This window comes from Ceratotherium simum, chromosome 5 (assembly GCF_057802395.1).
Source record: "Ceratotherium simum simum isolate JZ-2026a chromosome 5, ASM5780239v1, whole genome shotgun sequence".
In the NCBI taxonomy this organism is placed as follows: domain Eukaryota; kingdom Metazoa; phylum Chordata; class Mammalia; order Perissodactyla; family Rhinocerotidae; genus Ceratotherium; species Ceratotherium simum.
The window spans coordinates 88,298,046-88,324,862 of record NC_141904.1 but is presented as its reverse complement, the minus strand read 5'-3'; the positions used below and the strand labels follow the sequence as shown (position 1 = coordinate 88,324,862).

The 26,817-nt window shown below is 56.1% G+C and overlaps 1 protein-coding gene across 3 annotated transcripts in view; it reads right to left on the bottom strand.

Moving 5' to 3' along the window:
- The window catches only part of GRIP2 (glutamate receptor interacting protein 2), a 98,068-nt gene that overhangs the window by 12,105 nt on the left and 59,146 nt on the right, over positions 1-26,817 (bottom strand). For 2 of the 3 annotated variants that reach the window (XM_087431571.1, XM_087431574.1), the window contains exons 2-20: positions 20,009-20,089; positions 19,610-19,745; positions 18,583-18,728; positions 17,794-17,880; positions 17,149-17,224; positions 15,815-15,960; positions 14,791-14,938; positions 14,512-14,681; positions 12,367-12,492; positions 11,898-12,047; positions 9,430-9,616; positions 8,761-8,906; positions 7,931-8,011; positions 6,576-6,642; positions 6,335-6,480; positions 5,332-5,476; positions 3,074-3,213; positions 2,282-2,461; positions 1,099-1,273 (exon numbers count right to left, since the gene is read on the bottom strand). In XM_087431571.1, the coding sequence (XP_087287697.1) occupies positions 1,099-1,273; positions 2,282-2,461; positions 3,074-3,213; positions 5,332-5,476; positions 6,335-6,480; positions 6,576-6,642; positions 7,931-8,011; positions 8,761-8,906; positions 9,430-9,616; positions 11,898-12,047; positions 12,367-12,492; positions 14,512-14,681; positions 14,791-14,938; positions 15,815-15,960; positions 17,149-17,224; positions 17,794-17,880; positions 18,583-18,728; positions 19,610-19,745; positions 20,009-20,089 (2,533 nt within the window). The remainder of the gene's footprint in view (positions 1-1,098; positions 1,274-2,281; positions 2,462-3,073; positions 3,214-5,331; positions 5,477-6,334; positions 6,481-6,575; positions 6,643-7,930; positions 8,012-8,760; positions 8,907-9,429; positions 9,617-11,897; positions 12,048-12,366; positions 12,493-14,511; positions 14,682-14,790; positions 14,939-15,814; positions 15,961-17,148; positions 17,225-17,793; positions 17,881-18,582; positions 18,729-19,609; positions 19,746-20,008; positions 20,090-26,817) is intronic. The other variant, XM_087431572.1, reaches the window with a different exon arrangement.

The window sequence follows — 26,817 nt, the reverse complement described above, 5'->3', positions numbered from 1 at the left end:
ATTTGCCATCTGCAAAGTCCTGGCTGTTTATAAGGTATGCTGTGGCTTGCAAAGCACTTTCTCTCCTATAAAGGCACGCAGGCTTTCCTCTCTCAGGGAGCCTCAGGGACGATGATGCAAAATCATTGCTTCCTCTTCCCATTTTAAAGATGAGAAGACTGAGGTTAAAGGACATTCTCTCCATTCAAGTCAGTTCTACAAACACTCTGAGCCGGCCCCCCCCACCCCGCACCGCTGCCCCGGGCACAGGGCTGTGGAGGTGAATAAGGCGTGGCCCCTGTTCTTAAGGAGCCGTGGATTCATCCACACAGTACATACGACCACCTGCTGGGTGCCGGGCACTGAGCTGGGGTGCCACGTAGAAGAGACAACAGCCAGGTAATTAACCAGGTGGACACAAGGTGGCCAGTGTCACCAGGAGGATAGCGACAGCAGCCGTGGGCATCAGCAGAAGGAGGGAGGAATGCCTGCTGCCAGAGAAAGTCAGGGAAGCTTCCCGGGGCAGGGGAATTTGAGCTGGGTTTTGAAGGATGAGTAGGTATTGGCCAGGAGGGGAGAGGGAAAGGCATTCGAGGCAGAAGGAACTACCTGACCAAAAGCACAGACATGAGAACAGAGGGCTAGGGCTGGACAAGGAGCAGCACTTCTCCTCTGGGCCTGCTCTCTGCAGGAGCCTTCTCCAGGGGACGAGACTACAGAAACCACCACATCCACGGCCCAGCGCTGGTGTCTGTGACCAAGGGCCCTGGCAGGAGGCCATCAAGCAATGTGGGCTAAGTCGGGGGGTCTGGCTTCAAGTTCTGAGTCTGCTGTTCTTCTTAGAACAGCAGATTACCAGACGTGGGGAAAGCAAACCAGGCCGCTTCCCCACCTCTGCCCCTGCTGTGCCTTCCACCCCCTTGCTCCTTCCCCCATCTTGGCCTGGCTGAGATGGCTCTGCTCAATGCTTCCTCTCTCTCCCAGGAGGTGCCCCTCCTCAGGGCTCAGACAAGACACTTCCATTGCCCCCACCGCTTTGGCACAGGGACTGGCTACCTTCACCCATCCCAGCCACGAGACCATGACTGTCTCCTCCCTCGGGGCATTCCCACCACAGACCTAGTTGGTGGCTCCCAATCCTCCTCCTCTTCCTCTTCAGGGAAGTTCTCATCGGCAGGGGCCGGCATGTAGCTCGTCCTCCGGGGCTCACTGGGTGGGGGGCTGCTTCTCAGCCGGATGGGCCGCCACTCCTGGGGGGTCACGCCCCGGGCTGCTGCCTGTGGAATGTAGGAACCTGGCAGGTGGAGAGAGAGGACGTTTGCAGCCTCTCTGTGCCTTTAGCTTGCCCTCCTTCCTGCCCCATTTCTGGCCATGCTGGGCAACCCTGGATAGGTCTTTGCCCTCTCTGGGCCTGCATGGCTACCCAGAGTCCCCTGCCACCCGTTCCCCACCCTAGAACCTCCCCAGATCTCCTGATCATCCAGCAGAAGAGTTAATGCCCAGGGCTCCAGGACCCTGTCCCCCTCCATTGGTCTTGGCCCGGTGACCCTTTGCCTGAGAGGGAGGGTCACCATTTGGCCACTGCTCTGTCCCTGCCTTTGGGAGTTCTAAAGACCCTGCCCCCGGGGTGAGCTTCGAGATGCTGACCAAGCGCTCGAGGTGGGGAAGCCGAGCCCCAGAGAGCAAGTGAGCACCAGGGCTGGGAACCATGGAGGCGCTAGAGGCCTCGCTCCACTAGTTCCCTGAGCTGGGCCTCGGGGAGTCCCTGTGGCTCTTGGTCACAGAGGTCAGAAGGCCAGCCTCTGGATTCAAATGCCCCCCAACCCCAAGGCCACTCATGGGTCTCAACATGCACGGGCAGGAGAGCTTGTGTCCTAGGAGGGCACGTTGGAGGCGTCCACCCCAAGCCAGGTCTCACAGGATGGGGTGGGAGGAGGCTTTCTGCCTACTCATCTTCAACTGGATGCGATAAACGTTGACTGAGGCCCTGCTGGGTGCCAGGCACCGGGCCGGGAACGAGAAAGACAGAAGCAAGACCGTCTCAGTCCCTAACCGCACGGGGGAAATCCGAGGAGCCAGCCGTGGTGCTAAGGCTGTTCAGCAAATACTGCGAGGGCCTGTGGCCCGTGCTCTGAGGAGCGGGGCCCCGTCAGGTCTGCCTCGTGGAGACGTGTCCCTAAAGGACAGAGCCAGGAGAAGAGGAGTGAGGGGGCGAGGCAGAGGGAACGGCCCTTGCAAAGACCTGGCAGTTGGGGTGGCCCAGGGAGAGTGTGTGGCTTGTCCAAGGGCCCCGAGGTTTTACCTGGGCCCCCAAAGCCACCCTCTGTCGCCGAGCTGTCCCAGGACTCCACGGCGCTGTCCACACTGGGCACGGCTGGTGGGAACCGGGCTGCCAGCAGGCCTCCTTTGAGCGCCTCGGGCGGGTCGTCATCCGCATCGCTGGCCTCGCTGAGGCTGCCCGACTTGCGGGGTGGGAGGGGGCCTAGAAGGAAAAGGGGGTGTCACTGCCATTGGCCTCTGACCTCAGAGACCTGGAGACGCCCAGCGAGCCTCAGCTTCTGCACGTGAGTGTGGTCTGGGAGCTCACAGGCCCTGAGCCCCCCAGCCTGCCGCTGGGCAGTCTGACACGCGGGAGGTGGCACGCCAGCAGGCAAACCCATTTCACAGGTGGGAAACCGAGGCTCAGGAGGCTGAACAGCAGGCCCAAGGTCCTATGGTGAGCAATAATGGAGCCCAGATCAGAAGGAAGACCCCAAGGCTCAGGTTCCTTCCACGGCGTGTGGTGGCCTCCCTACCGAGGCCCAGGGGGCAAACTCAGGGGAAACTGAGACATGCACAAGTGACGGCCACAAACAGCCTTAAAAGGCAAGAGGTGATGAAGAGCCGGGCTGCAACCAGACTCTGCCCCACGCCAGCTGTGTGACCTCGGCCCACCGCTCCCCTCTCTGTCTTGTCTCGCTGGCTGTCCCAGGTATCTGCCCACCTCCACAGGATTCCGTGGAGATTCCACAGGGGTGGGCACATAGAGCCAGGCACAGAGGGCTCTCCCTTCCTAAAGGGGCTGGATGGCCCCAGGGCGTGGGGTGAGGCTCACGCTCTAGCTGTTTCTTGATCTTCAGTGTGACGGTCTCGCCAGCCACCTGCAGGAGGTGGATGGCCTCACTCAGCGGCCGGCCCTTGAGGCTAACACTGTTGATGGCCAGAATACGGTCTCCAACGTGGATAGCGCCAGTCCTGGGGAGGGGGTACAGGGCAGGGGATGAGAGTTAGACACTCAGGGCTTCGGAGTAGGGATCTGCCCCTGGAACTCAGAAACTCCAAGGCACAAGCCTGGCTGACCTCAGTTAAACCCAACTGCAAAAAAAAAGCAAGTGTGACCTTGGATTGCATTAATAGACGTATAAAGTCTAGAATCTGGGAGGGGATGATCCCGCCTGACTCTGAGGTTAAGTTCTGGAACCAGTGTCAAGCCTCAGTTTGGAGCATGGTTTGAAGCCCACGTACTAGCTGCGTGATCTTGAACCAGTTTCTTAGCTTCCCTGAGTCTCAGTTCCTTCATCTGTAAAGTGAGTGTGATAATACTTATTTTATCAAGTTTTAATTGAACGATGGGTGGGTGAGATGGGCTCATGTTTCCCTCCAGCAGAAATACTTGGGTAGCCTTTCTTTCTCCCTGGGCCTCAGTTTACCTACCCAGAGAATGAGCATAATCCCCAAGGCCCAGGTGACTTCACAAGGGGCTACGAGGGGCTGACGAGGCCAGACAGAAGCACTGCTTTGGCCCAGTGGTTTTCTGCCTGGATACCATTAGAACGAATGACTTGAGGAGATTTTTAAGAACCGCAGATGCCTGGTCCCCACCCCTGACCAATTAAATAGTACCTCTGGGAGTGGACGGCGGAAGGTGCTCTGAGGAGCAGCCAGGGCCGAGAGTGCGGAGAGAAGCTGCAGCAGGTGCCGAGAACGCACCTGACCCGGGAGGGAGGAGACAGGGGACTGGGGTCAGGGGTCTTGAACCCCAAATGCAGATGTCGCCCCCGGTGGGAGCTCATGGAGGGTCCAACCAGCGTGCCCTCGTGGCCAGCACTGCCCAGCAAGCTCCCCGGGGGCCTGGGGAGTGAGTGAGTCAGGGAGCGGGGGATTCAGGGAGGGCAGCTGGAGCCACGCTGTCCAGCACGACAGCCACCAGCCACATGTGGCTGCTGGGCCCCTGAGAATCAGCCGGCCCCAACCGAGATGTGCGGAAAGTGTGAGACACACACCAGGTCTGAAGACGTAGTGTGAAGAAAAGAAGATAAAGTATTTTGTTAAAAATTTTTATATTGATTACATGTTGAAATAAATATATATTTAAGACTCATTTTGTTTCTTTTTACTTTTCTAATGTGGCTACTAGAAAGTTGGTAAATAAATTCGTCTCTTGCGTTCTACCACAGCTGGACAGCGCCAAACACCATCAGCCTGGCGAAGTCAGTGGGACTGTCTGTGGCCTCCCCCGCGCCCAAAACCGGCTGATTCCCAGGCTCCCAGTGACCGTGGGAGTGGGTGAAGGTGTGTGAGGCTGGAACGGTCCCCGCTGGCCTCTGCAGTCTGCCAGGCGTCCGGCAGGGGGCGCTCCAGGAGTGGAAAGACCAGCACAGGGAGGCGTCCTGCGGGGCCACAGCCCCAGAATCCCTGCCGCGTCCCAGCTCGCCCGCCACGGGGTCCCCCTACCCGCCAGGCCCGACCAACCTCCCCCTTTACAGCCAGCTCCTCTCTGCCAGGAGCTCACTGCACAGCTGTCGGGAAAAGCTCGTCTCACTCACATTGGGGTGGCCTCCCTGCGACCCTTAGGGTCCAGCACATAGGAGTGGAATAGGGGGCCCCATTCCACCTCTGAGTCCCAGATCCACTGGCTCCCCCCTCCAACCGGGAGCGCCTGGGACACCCCTCCTCTCACAGCCCCCGAGCTGCCGCAACTTCGAGGACACTTTCTAGGGGAAGGGAGAGCAGGGGGCAGTTAAAGTCCCAGGCTGTGCTGGGACCCAGGTGCGGGGACATGGCTCCTGTACCATGAAGGCACAAAACAGGCGCTCCAAAAAGGCTCACAATACCGACTTTCCGGAAGCTCCAGGTTGGGAGGGAGCAGAGGGGTTAGCACATTTGTCCAGCGTACCTGGAGGCCCGGGCAGTCTGCCGGGGGCTGGCCTGCCTCTGCGAATGGAGGCTCAGAGAGGGAAGGCACAGGCCTGATGTCACCAGGGCATCGACATTGGAACAAAGGTCATAATCCAGTTTGGCTGGTCCCAAAGCCCAGCTTCCCATGAGGGTCCCTGGGCCCACCCCATGTGTGCCCACAGAGTCCCGGCTCACCTCTCAGCCAGACCTCGCTTGGTGAGGCCTGAGATGACAATGGGGTCAAAAGGCTCCTCCGTGCCCGAGATGGTGATGCCCAAGGGGCCCCCGTAGCGCTTCAGCTCCACCGTGTAGCTGATGGCACCCGTCATCTCCTGCTCATCTGCAAGGGGGGACCCATCGGGGCAGGGTCCAGGGGCAGGGCCCAGGAGCCCTTGGGGCAACTCATCCATTCACTCACTCATCCATCAGTTCCCTCATTCGCTAGGGCCATGACTTCAGATGGCTCAACCTGGGGACCCTGAGGCCATCTTCTGCCTCCAGAAATGTTTTCTTGCACCCAAACACCATTTTTTAAAAAAAATAAAGAAAAGAAACATGGAAGCAGCATCTTAAAACACAGATTTCACACACCACACGAAATAACAACATGATGATGCTGACGATGATGATGATAAGAAGAAACCAGACTTCCAGCTTTTCTTCCCACAAGCGACCCCTCTGCAGGGTAGGAGTTGGGGCTGCCCTCCCGATGAGGGCTCGCCCTCCATGGCCACTGTCCTTTCCCTTCTCTCTGCTTCCCCGACCTGAGTCATTTTCCTGCCTTCTTCCAGCTCACTCCCCTGGTCACCCTGTGGCCTCAGGGGTCTGCGTCTGCAGCCTGTGCCTTTTCACTCACCGCCCCCCCACCCCCGCCTTGCTGCACCCCCACCCTCATTCACGCCCACCAGCCCACCCGCTCATCTGCTCACAGCTGCTTCGAGGGGCTCCTCTGCGGGGCTTTGTGCGTCTCCAACTCCCCGACCTCACCGGGGCCCTGGAGGGCTCCAGGCCCCAGGGACAGTGAGAAGTCCGTGGTGCTGCCCGCTCCCACATCTGTGCCCTCCAAGAGTCTCCACCAGCCAGCCCTGGGGGCCACCCACCATGCCCCTCCCCAGCCAGAGGGAGCCCTGAGTTGCAAGCTGGGCCCCCGCGGTGGGAGGCTGGACCTCGAGAGGGGCGGGCGGGGTCGGATGCGTACCAGAGTTGTCCTCATCCTTGCGGACCTTCAGCCTCACCAGGTCCTCGCACTGCTGCAGGATTTGCACGGCGTCCTCCAGGGGACAGCTGTCCAGGCGGGTGTTGTCGATGGCCAGCAGCCTGTCACCTGGCTCGAGGGTGCCGGTCCTGCGCGAGCAGGAGTAGGGCCGGGAAGAGCCTGGCACATGAGGTACCATGTCCACCTCCACTGACCGCTCCCCCTTCAGGTGCCCAGGCCCCACCTGTGTGCCACACTGCCCTTCTTGACGTCAGAGATGATCAGGGGCTCCCCTCGCTTCCTGCTGGCTGCTGGAGGAAGAGAGGACAGCGGTCCGCCTTCCCATCGCCCCGCCTCGGGGGTGGGGGCCAGGAGTCGGGGCGTGCACTCGGGGCCGCACACCCCGCTCCCACTGCTTCCTGGCCGGGTGACTGAGCAAATCAGCTCGCCTCTCTGGGCTTCAGTTTCCCCTCTGTAAAATGCAGATGACACCACAGGCCTCGTGGGGACATCGTGAGATTGAACTAGACGAGGCGGGCAGGAAACCTCACACAGACCCTGGCACACGGTAGGTGCTCAATCCACATCAGCCCTTCCCCCAGCAAACCGGGAGCTCCTGGAGGGGCTGTCTCTGGCTGGTGTCTGTGTCCCCAGCACCTGACCCCGGGCCGGGAACCAGACCCGCTGTGAAAGGGTGACCCTGCCACCATAGAGGTCTTCCCTCCCCAGCTGCAGCGAGCGCTGGCCGCACGGCTCACAGCGGGCTCCCTCTGGAAAGAGCCTGCAGCCGAGGAAGCGCCCCTCCTGGGTGCCGCCTACGTCCAAGGACTGGGCCACGGAGCGGCGCAAGGGCTGCTTCGCAGCTCAGCTCAAGACAGCTTCCCAGGCCTCCCGGCTCCAGAGCTCTCCTCAGACTGGCTGAGCCTCTACTGCGACTGCAACACAGCCCAGCTTCTTCCTTGGCCCAGGCCTGCAACACCGCTGGCACATGAGGGGCCACATCCACCTCACTCTGCCCTCACAGCTCTCGGGTGTGGATCCCAAAAGCCCTCCTCCACAAACCCCCACACCGGACTCCTTGTCTGAGAAGCTGCTTCTGGGAGAATATGACCTAAGACAGTGAGTGTCGCAGGAGTGGCCAAGTTTTCTTGCAAAAAGAATCCAATGGGGTTAATGGGTTTTCCCGTTAGTGACCAGAGTTGGAGCATGAATTAAGCACCTTCTGTGTTCCAGGCCTCTTCTGGGCCCTGGGAACACGGAGGTCGACAGAAAATCAAACCTGGCCCATGTGTTTGGTGCCTTACAAGCCACTGCATCCCACCGGGAGACCCAAAACGCTAGACTCCAACTGCGCAGAACAGGAAACCAAGGCTTCGAGAAGCTCAGGCCTTGCCCAAGGACACATAGCTGCACAATGCAGGGTGGAGGGAACTCCAGTCAGCCTCCCAACCCGGAGCCTTTCCCCCGGGGCAGGCGGGGTATCCCTGCCACGAAAAGGCCAGCAGCTGCTCCTCAGGGTCCTCAGGGCTGGGCACGCTCTTTCTCGCAGCAGGTGGCTGGCTCCCAGGGTCAGGCAGGCCGTACAGGGAGGGGACTCACAGCTGATGGTGATGCCCAGCTCCACACCGCGCCTCTTGGGCAGCTTCACGTGGAAGGTGCCACTGCTCGGGATGACGGACTCTGGTACAGACAGACACGGACCCCCGTGAGACCCAAGGGAGGAGCCTCAGGGAGTCCCTGCCCTACACCCACTCTGTTCCAGCTGGGAGGAACCCCAAAAAGTCACTGTCCCACCCCCATCCTGCTTCTTCCACTGACAGACAGAAAACAGCCATGGTGAGCTGAGAGATTTGCCCAAGATGACCAGCCCACCTGGTCAGAGCAGAGTTGGGACTGGACCCCAGACCTCGCGACTGCCAGCCAGGGGTTCCTCACGGACAGACCCAACCCACTTAAGATCCAGTGACAATTCCCCAAGTAACTGTTAGGCACCAGGCCTTAGCGGGGTGTTCTCACAGGATTTATCTCACCTAATGGGAACACCGTCCCCGCGGCAGGATTCTAGTCGCTATTTCGCAGTCGGGGAAAGTGAGGGTGGAGAGGAGGTGTCCTGTCCAAAGTCCCAGAGGTTCCAAATCTCAGGACCAGGATCTCACCTGAGCTGCTGTTTGGGGTTCTTTGCCTAGGCCCCAGAGCAGAGTGGAGCATTTCCAGCACCCGGCCGCCCTCCCTAGGTCCTGTTTGCAAAACTGCCTTGTCGCCCTCACGCTGGCTGTGGCATCCCTCTTCGTCCCTGCCAGTGCTTCCTTCTCACCATCAGCGCTCAGGCCTATGCCACACAGGACCGCGGGAGGAGGATGGTGGGGTGGGTGACGCGCAGGTGGAGATAAGAGAGGGAGCGCAGGGTCGAAGCCAGGGGCATCACTCACCGGCCACGTCAAACTCGACCTCCAGCACGACCCTGTGGGCCAGCGCAGCATCCCGAAGCAGCTGGTTGGCTTCCTCCATGGTCCCGTCCTCGGTGGCGATGCCGTTGATGGACAGGACGCGGTCCCCAACCTGCAGCAGCCCACACCTGCACAGCGGGCAGCCCGGCAGAGAGAAGCAGTTCCATCACCATCCCAGCTCCATCGGGAGACAGGAACACCGTGCGGGGGCAGGGCCAGGGCCGAACCCGGGCCCCACCTCCCGGCCTGGCCTGCGTGTGACTCTCAGCTCAGCCCTGTGCTGGCTGGAGATCCTCAGGCAATGTATCACGTGACTCTGCAGAAGGGTGTGACCTTGCTGGGCCTCAGAGTCTCTGCCCAACGGAGACGATGCTGTGCCTTACGAGATATGTGTACAGAAGACTCTGACTACACACAAATAGGAGTTCAACTCCTGGGTCACTCAGGAGCTGTGTGACCCTCGGCAAGTGAATCAGCTTCTCTGAGCCTCGGTTTCCTCAGATGTAAAATGGGGCTGGTGATGGAGTTGATGTGCTGGTTAGGCCGGATACCCTTGTGCAGCCAGGCTTGGTGTCTGACTCAGTTTCCCTGTCTGTGAGCCCCCTGAATTGGAGAGTGACAGGCCCAGCGGGGAGGGGGCAGCAGGCTCACCTGTCGGCTGGGCTGTCAGGCTCGATGAAGCGCACGAGGGGCGGGGAGGACAGGGTCTCGGTGGCGAAGATGCCGCCCTGGAGCTGCAGGCCGAAGCCGCTGAGGGGGTCTCCGCAGAGCACGACTTCCGTGGTCTCCGCGTGCACGATCTGCCCGCCGGGCCCCACCGTGCTGGAGGCCAGCGACACTGCAGGGAAGGTGGGCACGGCACTCAGGTGGGCGGCCCGGAGCCGCCTTCCCGCCAGCGCCAGCCTGGCGCGGCTCTGCTCTGCGAGGGGAGGCCGACTCACTGGGGCCAGGCCCCAGCGCGGCCTGCTCTGAGCCCTGGTTTCCTCCTCTGCACAATGGGACCTGGATTCCCACCTGGCAGGGCTGTGGCAAGGATTAAGGAAGACAGCTCCCGGCACTGTCATGTGGTGAAACAGGTTCTGAGGGTCGGTGACACTATGCCATGTCACGTTATATTTTATTATATCATATCATATTGCTATTATTATACACTATAGTATACACTATGTCATTTCTGGTAACAGCTTTATTGAGATACAATTCACCTGCCACGGTATTCACCTATTTTGAGGGTACAGTGCGATGGTTTTTAGTATATTCACCAAGTTGTACAGTCTGAACCACAGTCAATTTCAGAACACTTTCATCGCCTCAGAAGGAGACCTTGTACCCTTTAGCCTTCGCCCCAAATCCTCCCTTCGCTCCCTTAAGCAATCACTACTCTATTTTCTTCTCTGTCGATTTCCCTGTTCTGGACATTTCATACATGGACTCCCACAATATGTGGCCTCCTGTGTCTGGCTTCTCTCACTCAGCATCGTGCTGTCAGGGTTCAAGCACGTACCAGCAGCTGTCAGTACTCCCTTCCTTCGAAGGCCGAGTAACGGCCCCTCTAGCGGACACCACATTTTGTTTGTCCGTTCATCTGCTGACGGGCACCCGAGTTGTTTCCACCTTTGTGATACTACGCACAAGGCTGCCACGGACAAGCGTGTGCGCGTTTTGGGGAGACCCGGCATATGTTTTCTTTTCTTTTGGGCAGATACCCAGATGTGGAATTGCTGAGTCATATGATGACTTTATATCTATTTGATATGTTATGTTTCTTAATATATTTTGTTTTATATTCCATATATAAAAACATTCATACTATTAATATGAATATTGGATACCATTTATTAAATAAAATTTATTATTGTAATTCATTATATTACTAATTATATTATACTATTACGTCTTTATATACTATTTTGTTATGTTTTATACTACACATTATGTGTTATTATATTTACATTTATTCTTTTTTTCACTATTACATCCCAAATGATGAGAATGGTGCCTGGTACATAGGAAATATTAAAAAATGTTGTTTAACTGATTAATTGTTATCATCAACAATAATAATGATAATACTTCATTGGTCACCCATCCTAGGAAGCAGATAGGTAAGGGGTCCCAAGAGCCCCCAGCCTCCACATGCCCCTGCCTATGAAGAGCATTTCTAATCTTTTCACCTACACACCCCCAGCACTGGTCGTTGACAAAAGTGGTTGGTAAAGGTGTATTTTATCTCTCATCTGACCCTGAAATGTTTCCCTTTTCATTTGGCTCTTGGGAAGCTCATAACCATATTTAGCTCCTTTCAGGTGCCAGGTAACTGGTACTCCTCTTTTCCCTAACGTAGTTCAATTCCAAATGGCCCAGTTTGACCCTCCATCTTTCCTGGAGGCCTCTGCAACACCCATGGCAGGAAGTTGGGTAAACTTTCTACATCAACAAAGGAAAGACTCCTCCCAGGAAAAATTTCAAAATTCTGGGCATTCACACGCCTCCTGCATTATCAATCACTACGATTTATCTTCACATTTCTTCACTCTTCTAAACACTTCAATACATTCACTTCAAAACGGACCTATATATACAGTGATTATAAATAAAGAACAATGTCTACAAACAAAAGGCAAGTAGAAATATGTATCTAGTAAAAGTGAAAATTATTACATTCTGGATGGCTCATTTCAGGCTTGTGTGTCTCTGTCTTAGGGGAAATTAAAAAATGTCAGAGAGGCAGTAAAGACAGTTTCACCACACTCAGACTTTCTCCTTGAATGGATCAGAAGGACTGAATAAAAAAGAAAATGAAATGGAGTTACTGTGAGAACTTCACACAAATCTGAAAAGGCATCCTTTCCTCAAGACACTTTGCCACTACCTGCTAGAAATTTTCCATAATAAAAACACAAGACTGAAATGTACAAAGTAATTGGCCCCCCTCAGGTACGTCCCTGGGCAGTGCACAACCTGGGCAACCATCCATGGCAGCCTGGTGTACCACTCATGCTATTTCATGACCCCCCACCAATACCAGGGGCCCTGCCCAAAATACCCCCCACCCTTGGGGAAATCTCCCTCTTAGGCATCCAGGCAGCCAAAATGGGAGGGAAGAGACCACAGCTTACATGAGCTCTTATGTTCCCTTCTTCGCTGCCTCCTCCGCCCCATCGTGGTCTGGGGGCTCATAGGCTGGGACCCACGGGGAAGGGTGCTGGGGTTGGTGCAGGGCAAGGCGTGGTTTACAGTCGGCGAGGAAAAGGGAGTCGAGGACGAGGCTGGGGAGATGAGAGCACAGCCCCGTGAGCCCCAGCAGGCCCTCCGCACGCCACTGGGTGGGTGCCAGCAAGCCCCCCAGCCACAGGAGACATGAGGAGACCTCCTTTCACCCCAACCACGCACTGTGTGACCTCGGGCAAGTCTCCCCCTGGGCCTCAAAGACTGCAGGGTTTCCACAGACCCGGGGAGCCCAGCTGCCAGGCACAGGGGCCCATCTCATCACTACGGTGCCAGGCGACCCTGGGCAGGCCCTCCCATTCGGAGTCTTGGTTTCCGCCCTCATAAAACATGCACAAGCGCGGCAGGTGGGCCCGTTACCTCGGCTCTGGTCCTGGCCGCCAGGTGCGGCCCAGCTGGGCGCCTTGCAGTGGCCGGGCCTGGGGCCGCGGCAGGAGGGCACGCAGGGGTCCCAGCGACGCGGCTGCTCGCTCCTCTGCACCTTCACTGGGCCGGGCCGACGGAGGAAGAGAGAGAGGTCCAGGCGTCAGGCGCTGCGCGGTCTGACCTCCCCACGCCCCGCCCGCCCCTGGAGGCTGCGCCCCGACCCGTCCCCTGAGCCGAGGGAGGCAGTGGGGACTGTGCTCCCGCGTGCTGGCCGCCCGCTCTGTGCCGGGCACTGTGCTCAGCAGGGGACAAGGGAGGGAAAGCAGCCGCGGCCAAGGCCTGCCAGGAGGTGCCAGGGCGGGGTCGGAGCCAGGCCGCGCGCTGGCCCTGGAGCCCGAGAGCTGGCCCGGGGCTCTGCGGGGAGCAGCTGCGGTCGGGACGCTGCACTCCCACCCCACCTGAGCATCTGCGCGGGACCCCAGAGACCCTGACCCCGCCCCGCCCCGCCCCGGCCCTCCAAGCTGGCCCCGTGCGACGACGCTCCTCCCCTACCGCCCCCGGCCCTGTGCTGGCTCTTCCTTCCGCTGCGGGGCTCTGAGAGCCCCGCGGGGGGCAGCGTGTCCCGGGAGGGCCGAGAGAGGACCCCGCTACCTCAGCCCACCAATCCTGCGTCCCCGTGCAGCGCCCCCACCCTCCCCCAGGGGCCTGGCCGCCTCTGCAGCCAGCTGCTGGCTCACTGAGACAAGTCACTCAGCCCCTCTGTGCCTCTGTGTCATCATCTGTATAAGGGACTGAGAGCAGCCACCTCCTAGGGCCCCGGGGAGGTTCCGGATGAGTTTAGGCTCCTGATGTGCTTAGAGCACCCAGCTGAGGCCCAGTCAACGAGGGCCAGGAGGACAGCCCGGAGGACGGCCTGGAGGACCGTGGGCAGCTGTGTGCCTCGCAAGGCAATGCACTTCTCTGAGCTCAGCCGCCTCGGCCACCTCTGACAGGAGATGGCAGCAATACCGACCTCAGAGACTGTCCGGAGCAGGAAGCGAGATGACCCACAGGAAGCCCAGCACCAAGCCCGTCCCGCAGCAGGTGCCCCGTAAACAGGCGGGAATGAATGAACGCACGCCACCACTTCACCCCAGGCCTCCTGTGTCAGCCCCTGGCCGTGGCTCACTAGGGCCTTCTCAGACCCTGGCCGAGACCACAGAGACGGACCCTCCCCCAGGCCCGTCCCCCCACATCTGATCTAGGGGATTTCTTTCTCTCCCGGACGGTCAGGCTTGCGAAGGGTGGGGCGAGCAGACTCCAGCCTTGCCCACACGCTGTGTCCCGGGACTTGGAATCCACGGCCTGACTGCCCAGATGGCAGCCCTAGCCATGCTCTGTCCTTTACTCGTGTAACCTCCGCCAAGCCTGTGCACTCGGGTCCTCACTCCCGTTTACAGATGAGGCAACTGAGGCTCAGAGAGGCAAAGCACCTGTCCAGCAGGGGACAAGGTTGGGATTTGAACCCAAAGCCTGGGTTTGGACTGCCGGAGGCACTTCCTCGCCTTGAGCAGGGAGCCGCCTCCCTGTGACCACCCTTCACCCTGCCCCGGGCCCCAGCTCTGCCCCCTGGTCCCCTAGATCACCTTCTCCCTCTGCTCTTGGAACTTCCCAGCACCCCAGCTCCCTGTTGCAGGCTGGGAGACCCCAGCTCCTCACAGGGGGTGCCCTAGGCCCTCCCAACTGCCTGGCTGCCTCTTCTGGACCTGCTGAACCCAGGATCCAAGCTCTGAGTAGCACAGAAGGACTGTCCCCTCCCTTGTTATAGCCCTTACACTTCTATTAATGCAACCAGTGATGAAACTAGCTTCGGGGGCATCCATGCCAGCAGACTGTCAACTCAAACATTCAGGTTGTTGCTCTGACCCACCTCCCCACCCTGCACTGGACCCACTGACCCACCTCCCCACCCTGCACTGGACCCACTGACCCACCTCCCCACCCAGCGGCTGCACTGGACAGGTTGACCTTCCCTGTAGGAATGTTTGTTCCAGTAAATTTTAGCCTGCTCAGAGCTTTGGCCTTAGGCCTCTGGGGCCTTGTGGACCCCTCCCCATCTGCCCTCAGATTTGGGCCCTGAGACCCTCCCAGAGGACCCACCTGCCTCTGAGGGCTTCAGGGGCGTTTGACTTCGGGGTGCAGGCAGGACCTCCAGCCGCACTTTCTCCGACACGCTGGCCAGGAGCTTGGTGGCCTCGAGCAGCGAGCAGCGCTCTGTGCTGGTGCCGTCGATGGACAGGATGCGGTCTCCAGCATGCAGGGCCCCACTCCTGGCCGGGCAGGGGAGTGAAGGGGAGGCGGGTCCAGCCGGCCAGAGCCCTGGGCGGCCTCTCCCCCGCACAGCCCCCCGGCCGCGGCAGCACGCGGCGCGTGCCTCACCTGTCCACCACGCTAGCCGGCTTGACGCGGTCGATGGTGAGGACCGGCCTGTCCCGGTGGGAGCTGGTGGTGAGCGAGATCCCCAGGGTGGACCCCGGAGTCTTGGTTATTTCCACTGTCGAGGGCCCAGCAGTGCCGGCCACCACATCTGGCACAGGAAGGAAAGAAGACTCTGAAATGCAAATACTGAGCCTCTCCCCCCGCCTCACTCTGCTGTCTCGAGTTAATCCCCACTGCCGGGGAGGGATCATCGCACCCAGTGTGCAGACAAGAAAACCGAGGTCTGTGGAGGTGAAGGCCTCGTCCGAGGTCACACAGCCGCTCAACAACAGAGGAGGGGCAGGAATCAGGTCTGAGGGGCTCTGGCCCCAGGGCTTTGCAGGGCGATACTAATTTGCTCACATTTATCGACACCTGCTGTGTGCCGGCACTGAACGGCAGTACTGGTTCACGGCGAGCCCGCCCCATCTCAGAAAACGGCAGCCCTGTCAAGCCACCCAGGGGCTGGAAGACAAAATCCAGCTCCCCTGCTCTGTCCCCGCCACCAGGTCCAAACACCAGCACATTGGGCCAGCTCCCTTCCATCGTATTTCCCGAATCCGCCCCTTCTGAGCTCCCCCTCAGCAACCAGCCCCGTCCAGCCACCAACACTTCTCTCTCACTTGGATGGCTGCAAGTCGGAGGGCATCCTCGCCTTCTCCCAGGCCTTCTCTCGCCCTGATTTTTTTTTTTACAGCACTACTGTCATCTGACACACTGGGTACTTGATTTATTCCATCTACTGTCTGTGTCTCCCCAGAATGTCAGCTCCCTGAGAACAGTCACCTTGTCTGTACTTCTCTCAGCTGGATCGCCAGGGCGTCAGATGATGCCTGGCACATAGTGTTCATTACCCAGAGCAGCTCAGAGAGGCTCAGCGCCTGGCCCAAGGGCACACAGCCTTTGTGGTGGTGAGGATCTGTGCCCATGCTCCTCTTCCCAGGGCCTCTTCCCACCCCAACCCAGCCTTCAGGCCCCAGCTCACCTGGGACGGCCACGTCGTACTCCACCTGGAAGAGTGCCTCGTGGCTGCACTGCCGCAGGGTGGCCAGGGCAGCGGCATGGCTGGCCCCCTGCAGCGGGATCCCATCAACGCTGAGCAGCCTGTCGCCCACCTTCAAGGAGCCCTCCCTGCAGGGAAGGGCCCGGTCAGCCAGCCCAGCCCGGCGTGAGCCCTGGGCCGGGCCCTGCAGAGAGGGCGCTGGAAAGGTGGGGGCTGGAGGACAGAGGAGGGGCTGCGAGTGGGCGAAGGCGAAGGGGATGGAGTACACGAGTGAAGGAATGCATGAGTGAGGGAGAGTGAGTGACCACGAGTGAGCAGCTGGACAAACACAACTGTGAGTAAAGACGGGAGTCGGGTCACCGGCTCTGATGTCTCCCACCACTTGGTTCCTAATAAGGTCACAGTCCCAGCTCAACCTCAGAACATCTGAGCTGGGGATGCCCTTCGAGGTCCCCACCCCTCCTGCCCCAGGGACAGAGGAGCCTGCAGGGCCAACAGCGTCAGGGTGGTGCACCCTGCAGTTCTCACGGGCCCATCATGAGGTCCCTCTGCTCCCACGCTGGCTTCTCAGCAGTCATTCTGGCCTGGTGACAAGTGCGCCTGGGAACGAACTCAGCAGGGGCCCCGGGGGAGAGGCCCAAGCTGGGGTTCACCTTGGTTTGGGTCAAATCCCGCCCGGAATGCGTGCCCCAACAGGTGGCCAAAGCCCTTCTGCGAGGCTCTATGAATAGCTCGTCCCAGGGCCCTGCCCCAAGGACGGATTTAGAGTTCTACAAGGCCGTTCCAGGCTGGTCTTAAAATGGCTAGGAATCTCCCGCCAGGGCGGTCAGGGGGTCAGGGGCTGGGAACTGGACATGTTCCTCCCCCACATTCTCTCCTCCTTGAGCTTCTGGGCTGGGCCAGCAGCACACCACGACTGGGAGGCTGCGCTATAGAGGGCCACAGTGAAGCCCATCACCGGGCCCCACAATCTCCCACAGCAACTCTTAGGGGCTGCCATACTGGACCCATTCCACAGAGAATAAAACCAAGGCCGGGCAGAGGCAGAGGGACCCAACACCAAGGCTCACTCCCTCCCCGCCCCCGAGACGTAGGAGGTTGGGGAAGAAAGAGCTTAGGGTCTCTCTCATCTGGGGTTTAGTCCTGGCTCCACCAGTAATTCCCTGAGTGACTCTGGGCAAGGGGCATCGCCTCTCCGAACCACGGTTTGCTCATCTGGGGACGGGCACAATGGCCCTGCTCTGCCTTCTTCACAGGGGAGCTGGGGGCGGTCAGGGCGGGGCGAGGCTACAAGGTCTCCTCCGGCCCAGGCTCACCTGTCGGCAGGGCCGCCGGGCCGCACGTAGGTCAGGACAAGCGGGCGGGACTTGTGCCCGTCTTCATGGGCACCGCCTGCATGGAATTCAGCAAGAAGCCAGAATCATCTGCCCACTCCCACCCTGACGCCCAGAGGTCCTGAGCCAGCCCCTAAGCAGGCCCCGTTAATGAAATCTGTTTGAGGACCCGTCCTTGCAATTTACAGGCCCTCTTGGAAGGCACCAACTGTAAATCCCCCCGAGCCGGGAAAGAGGCAGGGAGCACGAGCAGAGTCCTCTCTCTGTTAAGTGGCTTGCTCCTCCTCCTGTGGTCTCACCCTGGCTCCCTTTGGGCCCTGGTAGGCAGGGCCAAGGTTTGTTCTCAACCTCGGGAGGAGCTGCCACCATCGTTTTCTGGCACAACTTTCCCTCTCACTGCCCCAGCCATGCACGCTTCGTGGCTTGGCAGATGTTTCCACTGAACATTGGACTTAATGGTCCTAGGTTCGCTAAAGTCAGAAGCACGATCCTACTTATCTATCAATTGATCGATTGATCTATCTTATATATCTGTATCTATATTCACTAAAGCAAAACAGAACACACACGGAAATAGCATCAGCCTCCATCCTGCCCCCTGACCCCAAGGGCAACTCTTACACTGACCTCTGAGGACAAAGCCAAAGCTACTGCCCTCCTTGTAGAGGGAGACGTCCACTGTCTTTGAGATGATCCCTGGGTTGTTCTCAGGGGCTGGGGAGAAACGGAGGACTCCCTTAGTCCCTCAGTCACGTCCCCAAGCTGGCAGACGTCCCCAGAGCTCATTCTGGGAAAGCTGGGTGACCAGTCATGGAGACTCCAGGGAAGGTAAACTCCCTCCCATTTTACAGGTGGGACAAGTGAAGCTCAGAGGGACCCTCTTCCCTAATACCCACTCAGTCCACCACTCAGAGAGCGGAAAGCACCCGCTCACGGGCACACAGAGAGAAATCAGGCTTCAGTCCATGGCTGGTGGGCTCCACACAAGGTTGAATTCCAGTTACTCAAATTTTATGTCTTTAGACCAACTTTGAAAATTCAGAGCTAAGCTAAACAGTGGCCTAAAACCCTAGGCCACTGTATTCAGTGCAGGGTAGTAGGGTAGGGAGAGCGGTAGGGCAGGGAACAATTTATTCAGCCAACATTCCCAAAACCTTCCTGTCTAAAGGAAAAGCATCTGGAAAATAAATAACCAAAATGACTATGGGTTATAAAGAGGGCCCTGCCACCTCCTGGGGACAGCATACAGCCATTGCAGGCATAGCCCCTAGGTGCAGCATGGATGTTTGGGGCCAGGCTCCAGGTCCTGCCCACCCCAGCTGGCACGATCCCCACCACCCAGGTGCTGGTGGGGAGGCAGCTGTGTCCACCCACGACCAAGGCAGTGGAGAAAGTTCCCCGTCCAAGGGCACCCACCGGGCGGGGGCAGCTCATACTCCACCTCCAGCACCACGCGCTCGCCCACATTCTTGAGCAGGGTGATGATCTCATCATGGCGGAGCCTGGTCAGGTGGATCCCATTCACTGACCGAATGTAGTCACCCACGTTCAGCAGGTCACTCCTGGGAGCAAGGAGGCCAGAGCACATGCATGGTGACAGGTGCCGGCACTCATACCCACCCTCCCGTTGAATCCTTGTGACCTCTGAATTTTACATTCAGATGGGGAAGCTGAGGCTGACAGGGGTCAGACCCCGTCCAGAGTCAACGGCGAGTGAGCCCAACAGGGATTCTAACCCAGACCTGTCTCGCACTCAGGCCCAGCACTTCCCCCCGAGCTGGTCTGCCTGCTTTTCCTCCTGCTGGGGTGTCGGCATAGTTACGGCTCTGAGCAGCCCGGACAAGCCCGCAGAGGGGCCAGGTCATCCTCTCCTTCGCTGTGCCCTAACGCTCTTCCCGACTTTTTACCGCGAATCTTCCATTCTGTTCGAGTGGACTCTTACCAGCGCCTGCCCCGAGTGAGGCCCGGAGAGGCAGTGATGGACAGGCCACCTCCCAGCTGTCATGGAACTCACGGCCTGGGGGAGCCGCAGGGTAAACGACAGGAAATCCAGGGCAGCGTGTGCAGAAGTGGCACACGGGGCTGTGTGGGCAGAGCGGCTGCCTCGCCTGGGGTCAGGGGGCCTCCCAGAGGCAGTGTGAGGGGTGGATAGGAGTCGGCCAGGAGCATGCTGTAGGGAAGGGGGCTTCTGGGAGAGGAAACTGCAAACACAAAGGCCGGAGGGCCCGGCAAGTGTGGGGCACTGTGGCCGAGTCAGCCCTGGTGTAAAGGGAAAGAGAAGAAGCTGGCCTGGAATTATCACCTCCCCCGGAGGCCTTCCCTCCACAGACACCAAGCTCTGGGGTGCCCCTCGAAACCACTGTCCGGCTGCTTTGCCTAAGGCCCTAGGACATTTTCCACTGGCCCAGTCCCCCCGCCTGCCCCCACCGAGCCCATTTCTCACCGGGCTGCGAGCCCCCCAGGTCTCAGGTTGGAGACCCTGGGCTTCCCGTCCTTGTCGGTGCCACCTGAGATAGTCAGACCCAGCGTGCTGCCTTCTTTCTTGATCAGCTCCACCACCGTGACCCCTCGGAACTCCTCTGCCGACAGATGGGGGGTGAGTGGGCAGCATGGGGCAATCCTGGGCCCCAGCTCCAAGACAAGGGAAGTAACACCGGGTAAGCAGGGCACCTGGCTGCATTACAATGGGTGAGATCATCTCCTTTTTACAGAGGAGGATCAGAGAGGTTAAGTGACTGGTCTAAGGTCACAGAGTGAGTTAGCAGAAAAGTCAGTGCTGTCTGACCCCCACCCAGAGCTCTGTGTGTCTCCAGAGAAAGAGGAAGGACAGGAGGCTCATTACCTGGAATGCTCTGCCTGCGGCATGCCAGGGCCACGTCGGCCCCTCCCACGTCCTTGCCTCCTTTGGAATAAGGCCCATCGTCTGCAGGCGAGAAAGAGAAATAAGGCCCTGAGTCCCGCTTTCATTTCCACTCAGATGAACCCCTTCTGCTCTGGGAATCTTCCAGTTCACGGACGTGGCCTGTAAGAGAGGTTCCTTCCGGCCACCCACTCCCTGAGTCTTTTCTGGGGATCCTTGTGGCTTCTCCTCCTAAAGGAGGCTCTGTCCCTGCTCTTGGAGGGGACAGAACATTCTTTTGAGCACCCCCCACATACTGGGAGCTTTGTAGACACTCTGTGGCTAACCATTTCCACACCCCCACAGGTGGTAGTGTTACTACAGGTAATATTCTGCTGCACAGATAAGGAAGCTGAGGTTCAGAGAGGGACATCTCATGCCCCAGCTGTGTGATGTGGATCAGAACTCGGGTCTTCTGACTCCACCACCTGGGGCTGTGCTTGCATACCTGCTGGGACGGGGAGCTCTCTCACATGCAGGCACCACAGCACACATGAGACAGTGCTGACCACCAGCCAACTCAGTCTGGGGTGGACCTTAATACTGCTTCTTCTTGACGACTGCACTTTACAGTTTATAAGCCATATTCTCCGACATTCTAGGCAGCTCAAGATAAGTCTGTCTCCTTTAGCTTTAATTCTAGAAAATGCTCTCATTATTTCTTCAAGTATTATTTCCTTCATCTCCCATTTGAAATGCTTAATAGGTGCACTAGGGGACTTTCCACTGCATCCTCCATGACCCTGCACCCCGCCTCTATCCTATTTCCTATCTCTTCATCTCTCTGGGATGTGTCAAATCTGCAGCGAAATTTATCGTTTTGTTTTTTTAACTTATGATGAAATTTTTCATACATTTCAAACATAAGGAAAGTAGAATAGTATAATGCAGACGTTCTCAAAGTGTGGTCCCCCGACCAACCATATGAGCATCATCTGGGAACTTATCAGGAATGTAAATTCTCGGGCCCCAGCCAAGACCTAGGAAATTAGGAACTTTGGTGGGTGGGGTCCAGCAATCTGTATGCGTATGTGTGTTTTAGTGTATTAACCTAACATTTTTCTCCATTTTTAAAAATCTACATACATTAAAATTAATTCTTTGTAGTGTGCATTTCTATGGGTTTGAGGAAATGTGTCCTAACCACCACCACGATCAAGTGTTAGAACATTTCCATCGCCCCCCAAATTCTCCCCCACTCTCCCTTTCTGACCAGTCCCTCCCCCACTTAGCCCCCGACAAGCACGGATCTGCTTTCTCTCTATGTAATTCTGCCTTCCTTAGAACGTTACAGAAATGCAATCAGACACATGTAGGCTTTTGAGTCGAGTTTCCTTCATTTAGCGTAATCTTTTGAGGTTCCACGCTGTTGCGAGCATCAGTGGTTTGGTACCTTTCATTGCCACGTGCTGCTCTGTGTACGGATGGAGCAGTTTGTCTAGCCGTTCATTCACCTGTTGAAAGACACCTCTGTTGTTTCCAGTTTGGGGTGATCTTAAATAAAGCTGTAATCAATGTCTGCATACAGGTTCTGTTTGAACCTAAGTCTCCACTCCACTTGGGTGAATGCCCAGGAACGGGATGCTGGATCACATGGTAAAGATGAGGTCCACTTTGAAAAACAGTTTGGCAGTTTCTTACAAAGTGGCTGCACGATTTTGCATGCCCACCAACAACATAAGAGGTTCCAGTGGCTTCACATTTTCACCAGCACGTGGCAATGTCAGTTAGGATTTTTTTTAAATTTTAGTCATTCTAATAGATTTGTAGAGGTATCTTATCATGGTTTTAATTTGCATTTGCCTGATGACTAATGATGCTGAACACTTTTTCTTATTTGCCATCCATATATATCCTCTTTGGTGAAGTGTCTGTCCAAAGCTTTTGCCCATTTTGAAACTGGGTTGTTTGCTTTCTTGTCATTGAATTTTTATATATTCTGGATATAAGTCTTTAGTCAGATGTAAGAACTTATGTTTTGGAAAGCCCATTAGGTGAGTGTCTGGGTCACACTGAGGTTTGAGAGCCACTGGTCTTATGAATCATATTTACCCAACACCTATTTTTAACAAAGATTAACACTTTGTCATATTTATTCCATGTATTTTTATCTATGCTAAAATATTTGAAAACAAACCCTGGACACAATGAAATTACAATTCTAAATATTTCAGTATGCATTTCTAAAAAAATAGGAACATACTTCTTACATAGCAAAAGTACCATTATCACACCTTACAAGTTGAAATAATGCCTTAATTATTAATTTAATACCCACTCCATACACAAATGTTCCCAATTCCAATGAGTTTTTAATTTCCACAAGTACATTTTTGGTTTTTGAAAGCTCTGTTTGGTTCTTTTGCTTAGCTCCCTGTTCTGCTTTTATATTTTGTTCTTTCCTTTTCTATTGTTCCTCATATGTCTCTAATAATTTAAAATCATTTCAACATTCACCTATTATGCTATTTTTCAATTATCCTAAACTCTTGAGACGTGTTTCTGCTGTCTGACAACTCTCCCTCATGGTGAACTGCCTCCTCGTGTGTTTAGTAATCACTGGATTGTGAGCTCATCTTTAGCGGGGCTTTATCTGTGGGAATCTTGTTCAGCCTGGTTGAGGGCAGGTCTCTCCAGGGTCCACAGAGAATTTGCAATTCCTTCCCCTGGGTGTCTGCCAAGGCATCATTACCCTGATACCAATGTTTACATTAAGTTCTTGGCTCAAGGATTCTAGAACCATGGGGGCAGTGTGAATTATAACCTTCAACAGAAACACCTTGGATCATGTATTCTTAAAGGAGACCACCTGAGGCCTAGCTGACACAGACAAGCTTTTGTTTTATCTCCTTGGTAGATGGGTGGATATTTTCAAAGTCCCCCTTCACTGAGGGAATATCTTTTTCAAGGTACTGGCTTTACGTTGGGGTGTCAGTTCCCACGAAGGAAGGTGAAGGGCATCTCTCCTGTACCCCTCAGCTATTGACACTCAAGTCCTTAGTTATCAGACCAGCAAACACCCCCATTCCTGCTGCCACCCCAATAAAGAAGCCTCAGCATCAGCTTGTACGTATCCTGCTGGTTTTCAGTTTCCATTTTTTGATTGGAAATGCACTGAATTTATAGATCAATTTGTGGATAGTTGACATTTTTACAATATTGAGTCTTCCAACTGATGAACACAGTCTATTCCTCCATTTATTTTTGTCTTCTTTAATTTCTGCCCAGAATATTGTGTACTTCCAGGGGCAAAGGTCTTGTACCTCTTTCAATAAATGTATTCCTGGATATTTGAAGTGTTTTAATGCTATTGAAAATTGGATTGTTTTTCAAATTTAATTTCCTAATTGTTTGTTGCTGGTATATAGTAAGACAGTTGATTTTATATTCTGACCTTTAAAATCCACATATTAATTCTAACAGTTTACCTGTAGATTCTTTTGGATTTTCTGTCATCTATGAATAATGACAGTTTTATCGCTTACTTTCTTTTTGTGTGTGTGTGAGGAAGATCAGCCCTGAGCTAACATCCGATGCCAATCCTCCTCTTTTTGCTGAGGAAGACTGGCCCTGGGCTAACATCCGTGCCCATCTTTACTTTATATGGGACACCGCCACAGCATGGCTTGACAAGCGGTGCGTCGGTGCGCGCCCGGGATCCGAACCTGCGAACCCCGGGCTGCTGAAGCGGAGTGCGTACACTTAACCGCTGCGCCACTGGGCCGGCCCCTATTGCTTACTTTCTAAACTTCATACTTTTTATTTCTTTTATTTGCCTTATTGCACTGGCCAGACCTCCAGTACAAAGTGGATAGACATGGCTATACAGACATCTTATCTCCTTTCCAGCTCACCCTCTTCATTTCCTGTGAGTTCATCTGTGCATCTCAAAAGAGCCTGAAGCCAGAAGGTTCAGGTTACCGGCTCTGTGATCACGGAGAGGCCCTGCCCCCACAGCATCCCCTTGTCTTCGGCACTGTGCATGTTCTGGATTCTCTCCTACGTCCTGGCAGGAAAGGGGAAGGGGACTCACACGTTGTGCACCAACCACCCACACTACCTCCTTCCATCTCATTTACTTCTGGCCGTGACCCTGGGAAGAGGTAGGTGCTACCATCATGCCCACTTGACAGATGAGAAAACAGACTCCGAGCGGTGAAGTCCTTGGCCAAGGCAGCCTCTGCAAAGAGCCAGGACCAGACCCCTGTGCCCACCCCACTCCACGCTCCAGGCTCCCTTGACCTCGTTATTCTTTTCACATTCCTACTCTAAGTCCTTTCTTAGCACCAGACTGAGATGGGCAGGGGCAACTGACCCAGCAAACTGGCAGGCTCTCCTGTGCTGCCTCAGGGGACCCCCTCCCAGGCACCAGGTGTACCCCATGGGCTCCTGCTGCTTCCTCAGGCCTCACCGGAGCCTGCACAAGCCCCTACCTGCCCTTGAGGAAGAGCCTCCTGCGGCCCCCACCCTGTGGCTCCAGCTCGGCCCCGCATCAAGAGCACGGGCTCAGGGCTCAGCAGGCCCATGCACAGATCCGGCTCAGCCCCCACCAGCAGTGGGAGGTCACTCCTCTCCCAAGCCCCCTGGCCACAGCAAGACCTGAGTTAGCACAGGACCAGGCATGAGAAAGTGGGGCTGCAGAGGAATCAGCCCCCGCAGGGGGCAGAAGCCACCTGTCCATCCAGCCAGGTCCTTTTCATGAGGGGAGGATCAGATTCGCATTCAGCCAGGGGTGGGGTCAGCCTGGGTCAAGATCAGGACTCAGCCTGTCCAAGGTCGGGGCTCAGCTTGAGGTCAGGGTCAAGAACAGGAAAAAGGTTCAATCTATAGCAGTTTCTCAACCTCGGTGCTATTGACATTTTTTGCTGGATAATTCCATGTGGTGGGGGGCTCTCTTCTGCATTGTAGGATGTTTAGCAGGCACTCCGGCCCTCTCACCACTAGATGCCAGTAGCACCCCACCCCAGTCATGACAAACAAAAATGACTCTAGATATTGCCAAATGTCCCCTACAGGAGCAACATTGACCCCCCAATTGAGAATCACTGCTGTAGAGTCAGGGAGCGGCTTGGCCTGGGTCAGGGGCGGGTTCAGCCTGGGTCTAAGGAAGCCACAGTACCTTCCCCACCGGCAGCACTCACAATTGAAAAACCATCCCAGCTCCCCCATCACTCTGCTTCTCCAGACCAGGGCTGGGCTCGCTTTGCTTGCCAGAAGGTGGTAAATAACAAATCAAACAGCAGTTACGCCCAGAATCATTTCCAGGGCCCACAGGGCTGGGCCCCCAGCAGCTTAGCTCACCCCCTCCCCCAGGCCCCTTGCTCACATCAGCTGCCACGATTCAGGCAACTCCCCATTAAGTATAATGCTCCCATTACAGAGCCCTAAATCGCACTTCATTTAGATTCAACAAGATGTTTCTGAGCTAATAAAATTTAAAAGACTGGGTTCTGTCAACCGTGTGACAGTGAACGTCTCTAGTATTTCATGTGGGCAATTCTGGAATTAAAATCTGTCTTATCCCGTGCAAATTAGATGCTGCCACTGGAAAATCCCTCTCTCCTGGGCTGTCCTCAGAAGAGGAGAGATAAGCTTGCAGGCTCCAAGTTTATGAGTCTGGGGATGGGGGAGCGGGGAGAGGATCTCGCAAGGAATGGACGAGAAAGCAGAGGATCAAGTTCACCAAATTTGGAGCAGCAGGACCCCAAAGATGGGAGCACGGAACAGCAGTGGGTCAAAGGTGGTGTTTTGAGCCCTGATGTTAAAAACAAAAGATCCAGAAACCTAGACTGAGGAACAATGGGATGCCCAAAGGCTGCATTTTCAAGCAAAGGATGCGGGATGTCGGCTGCTGAGGGAGAGGACCCATTCCCGGGGGTCTCTGTGGTAGCCTCCGAGTCTGTCTTCGGCGCTGCCTCCTCTCTTTCCTCATCCCAACATCCAGAGTTCGCTCCACTGAACTGCATGGTGCCAAATGGGCTGCAAGGGCACCCCTGGGACTGGGGCAGGGGGCGCTGCTTGTCTCAACACCGAGTGGCTCCCACTCCCTCCCTTCTATAAGTTTTTGCTGGCTTCGGCTTGGGCTGTGGGCCATCTCTTTTCCCAGCTCTCAGGCGGCCTGACTATGTGCTACAAACCAAGATCCACACAACCGTGTGCAGACAGAGGCAGTGGGCCACAGGCAAGGACCTGAGCCTCTCCTCTAGAGAAGTCACATGCATTTTAGGGTGTGGCCTCGAGGACCTCTCCTCTTAGAGGCTGAGGCCACTCTGGATAGCCGATTGCCAGATAAGGGACTTCTAGATATCTAAGGCCTCCTGCCATGTTCAGAAAGGCAACGGTAAGAAATGCTACAGTGTTTGCTGATGCCTGTTCAGAGGGGACACAGTGCCCCACTTTCATGAGCATCCTCAGGTTGAGGGGAAACTGAGGCAGCATTCAAACCAAGAAGCAAGGCAGGGCCAGAATTACCAATTGGCTGTGTGACTTGAATTTCTATTTCTCATCTGTAAAATGGGGGTGTCTCCCCTCCATCCCTGGCTCCAGCCAGCCCAGGCTTGAGAATTTGAGGGAATTATTTTATTTATAGAAAACCCCAGGGGGGTTCATACCCAAGTCCTCCTCCCTCAGAGAACATGCTCGCTCTCTCCCGCTCTCTCTCTTTTTTGTTCAGGACCTGGTAATTATATGCTTAGAGATGAAGGCTTTTCAAAAACATCTTTCCCACCAATTTCCAGCTGGAAAGCACATAA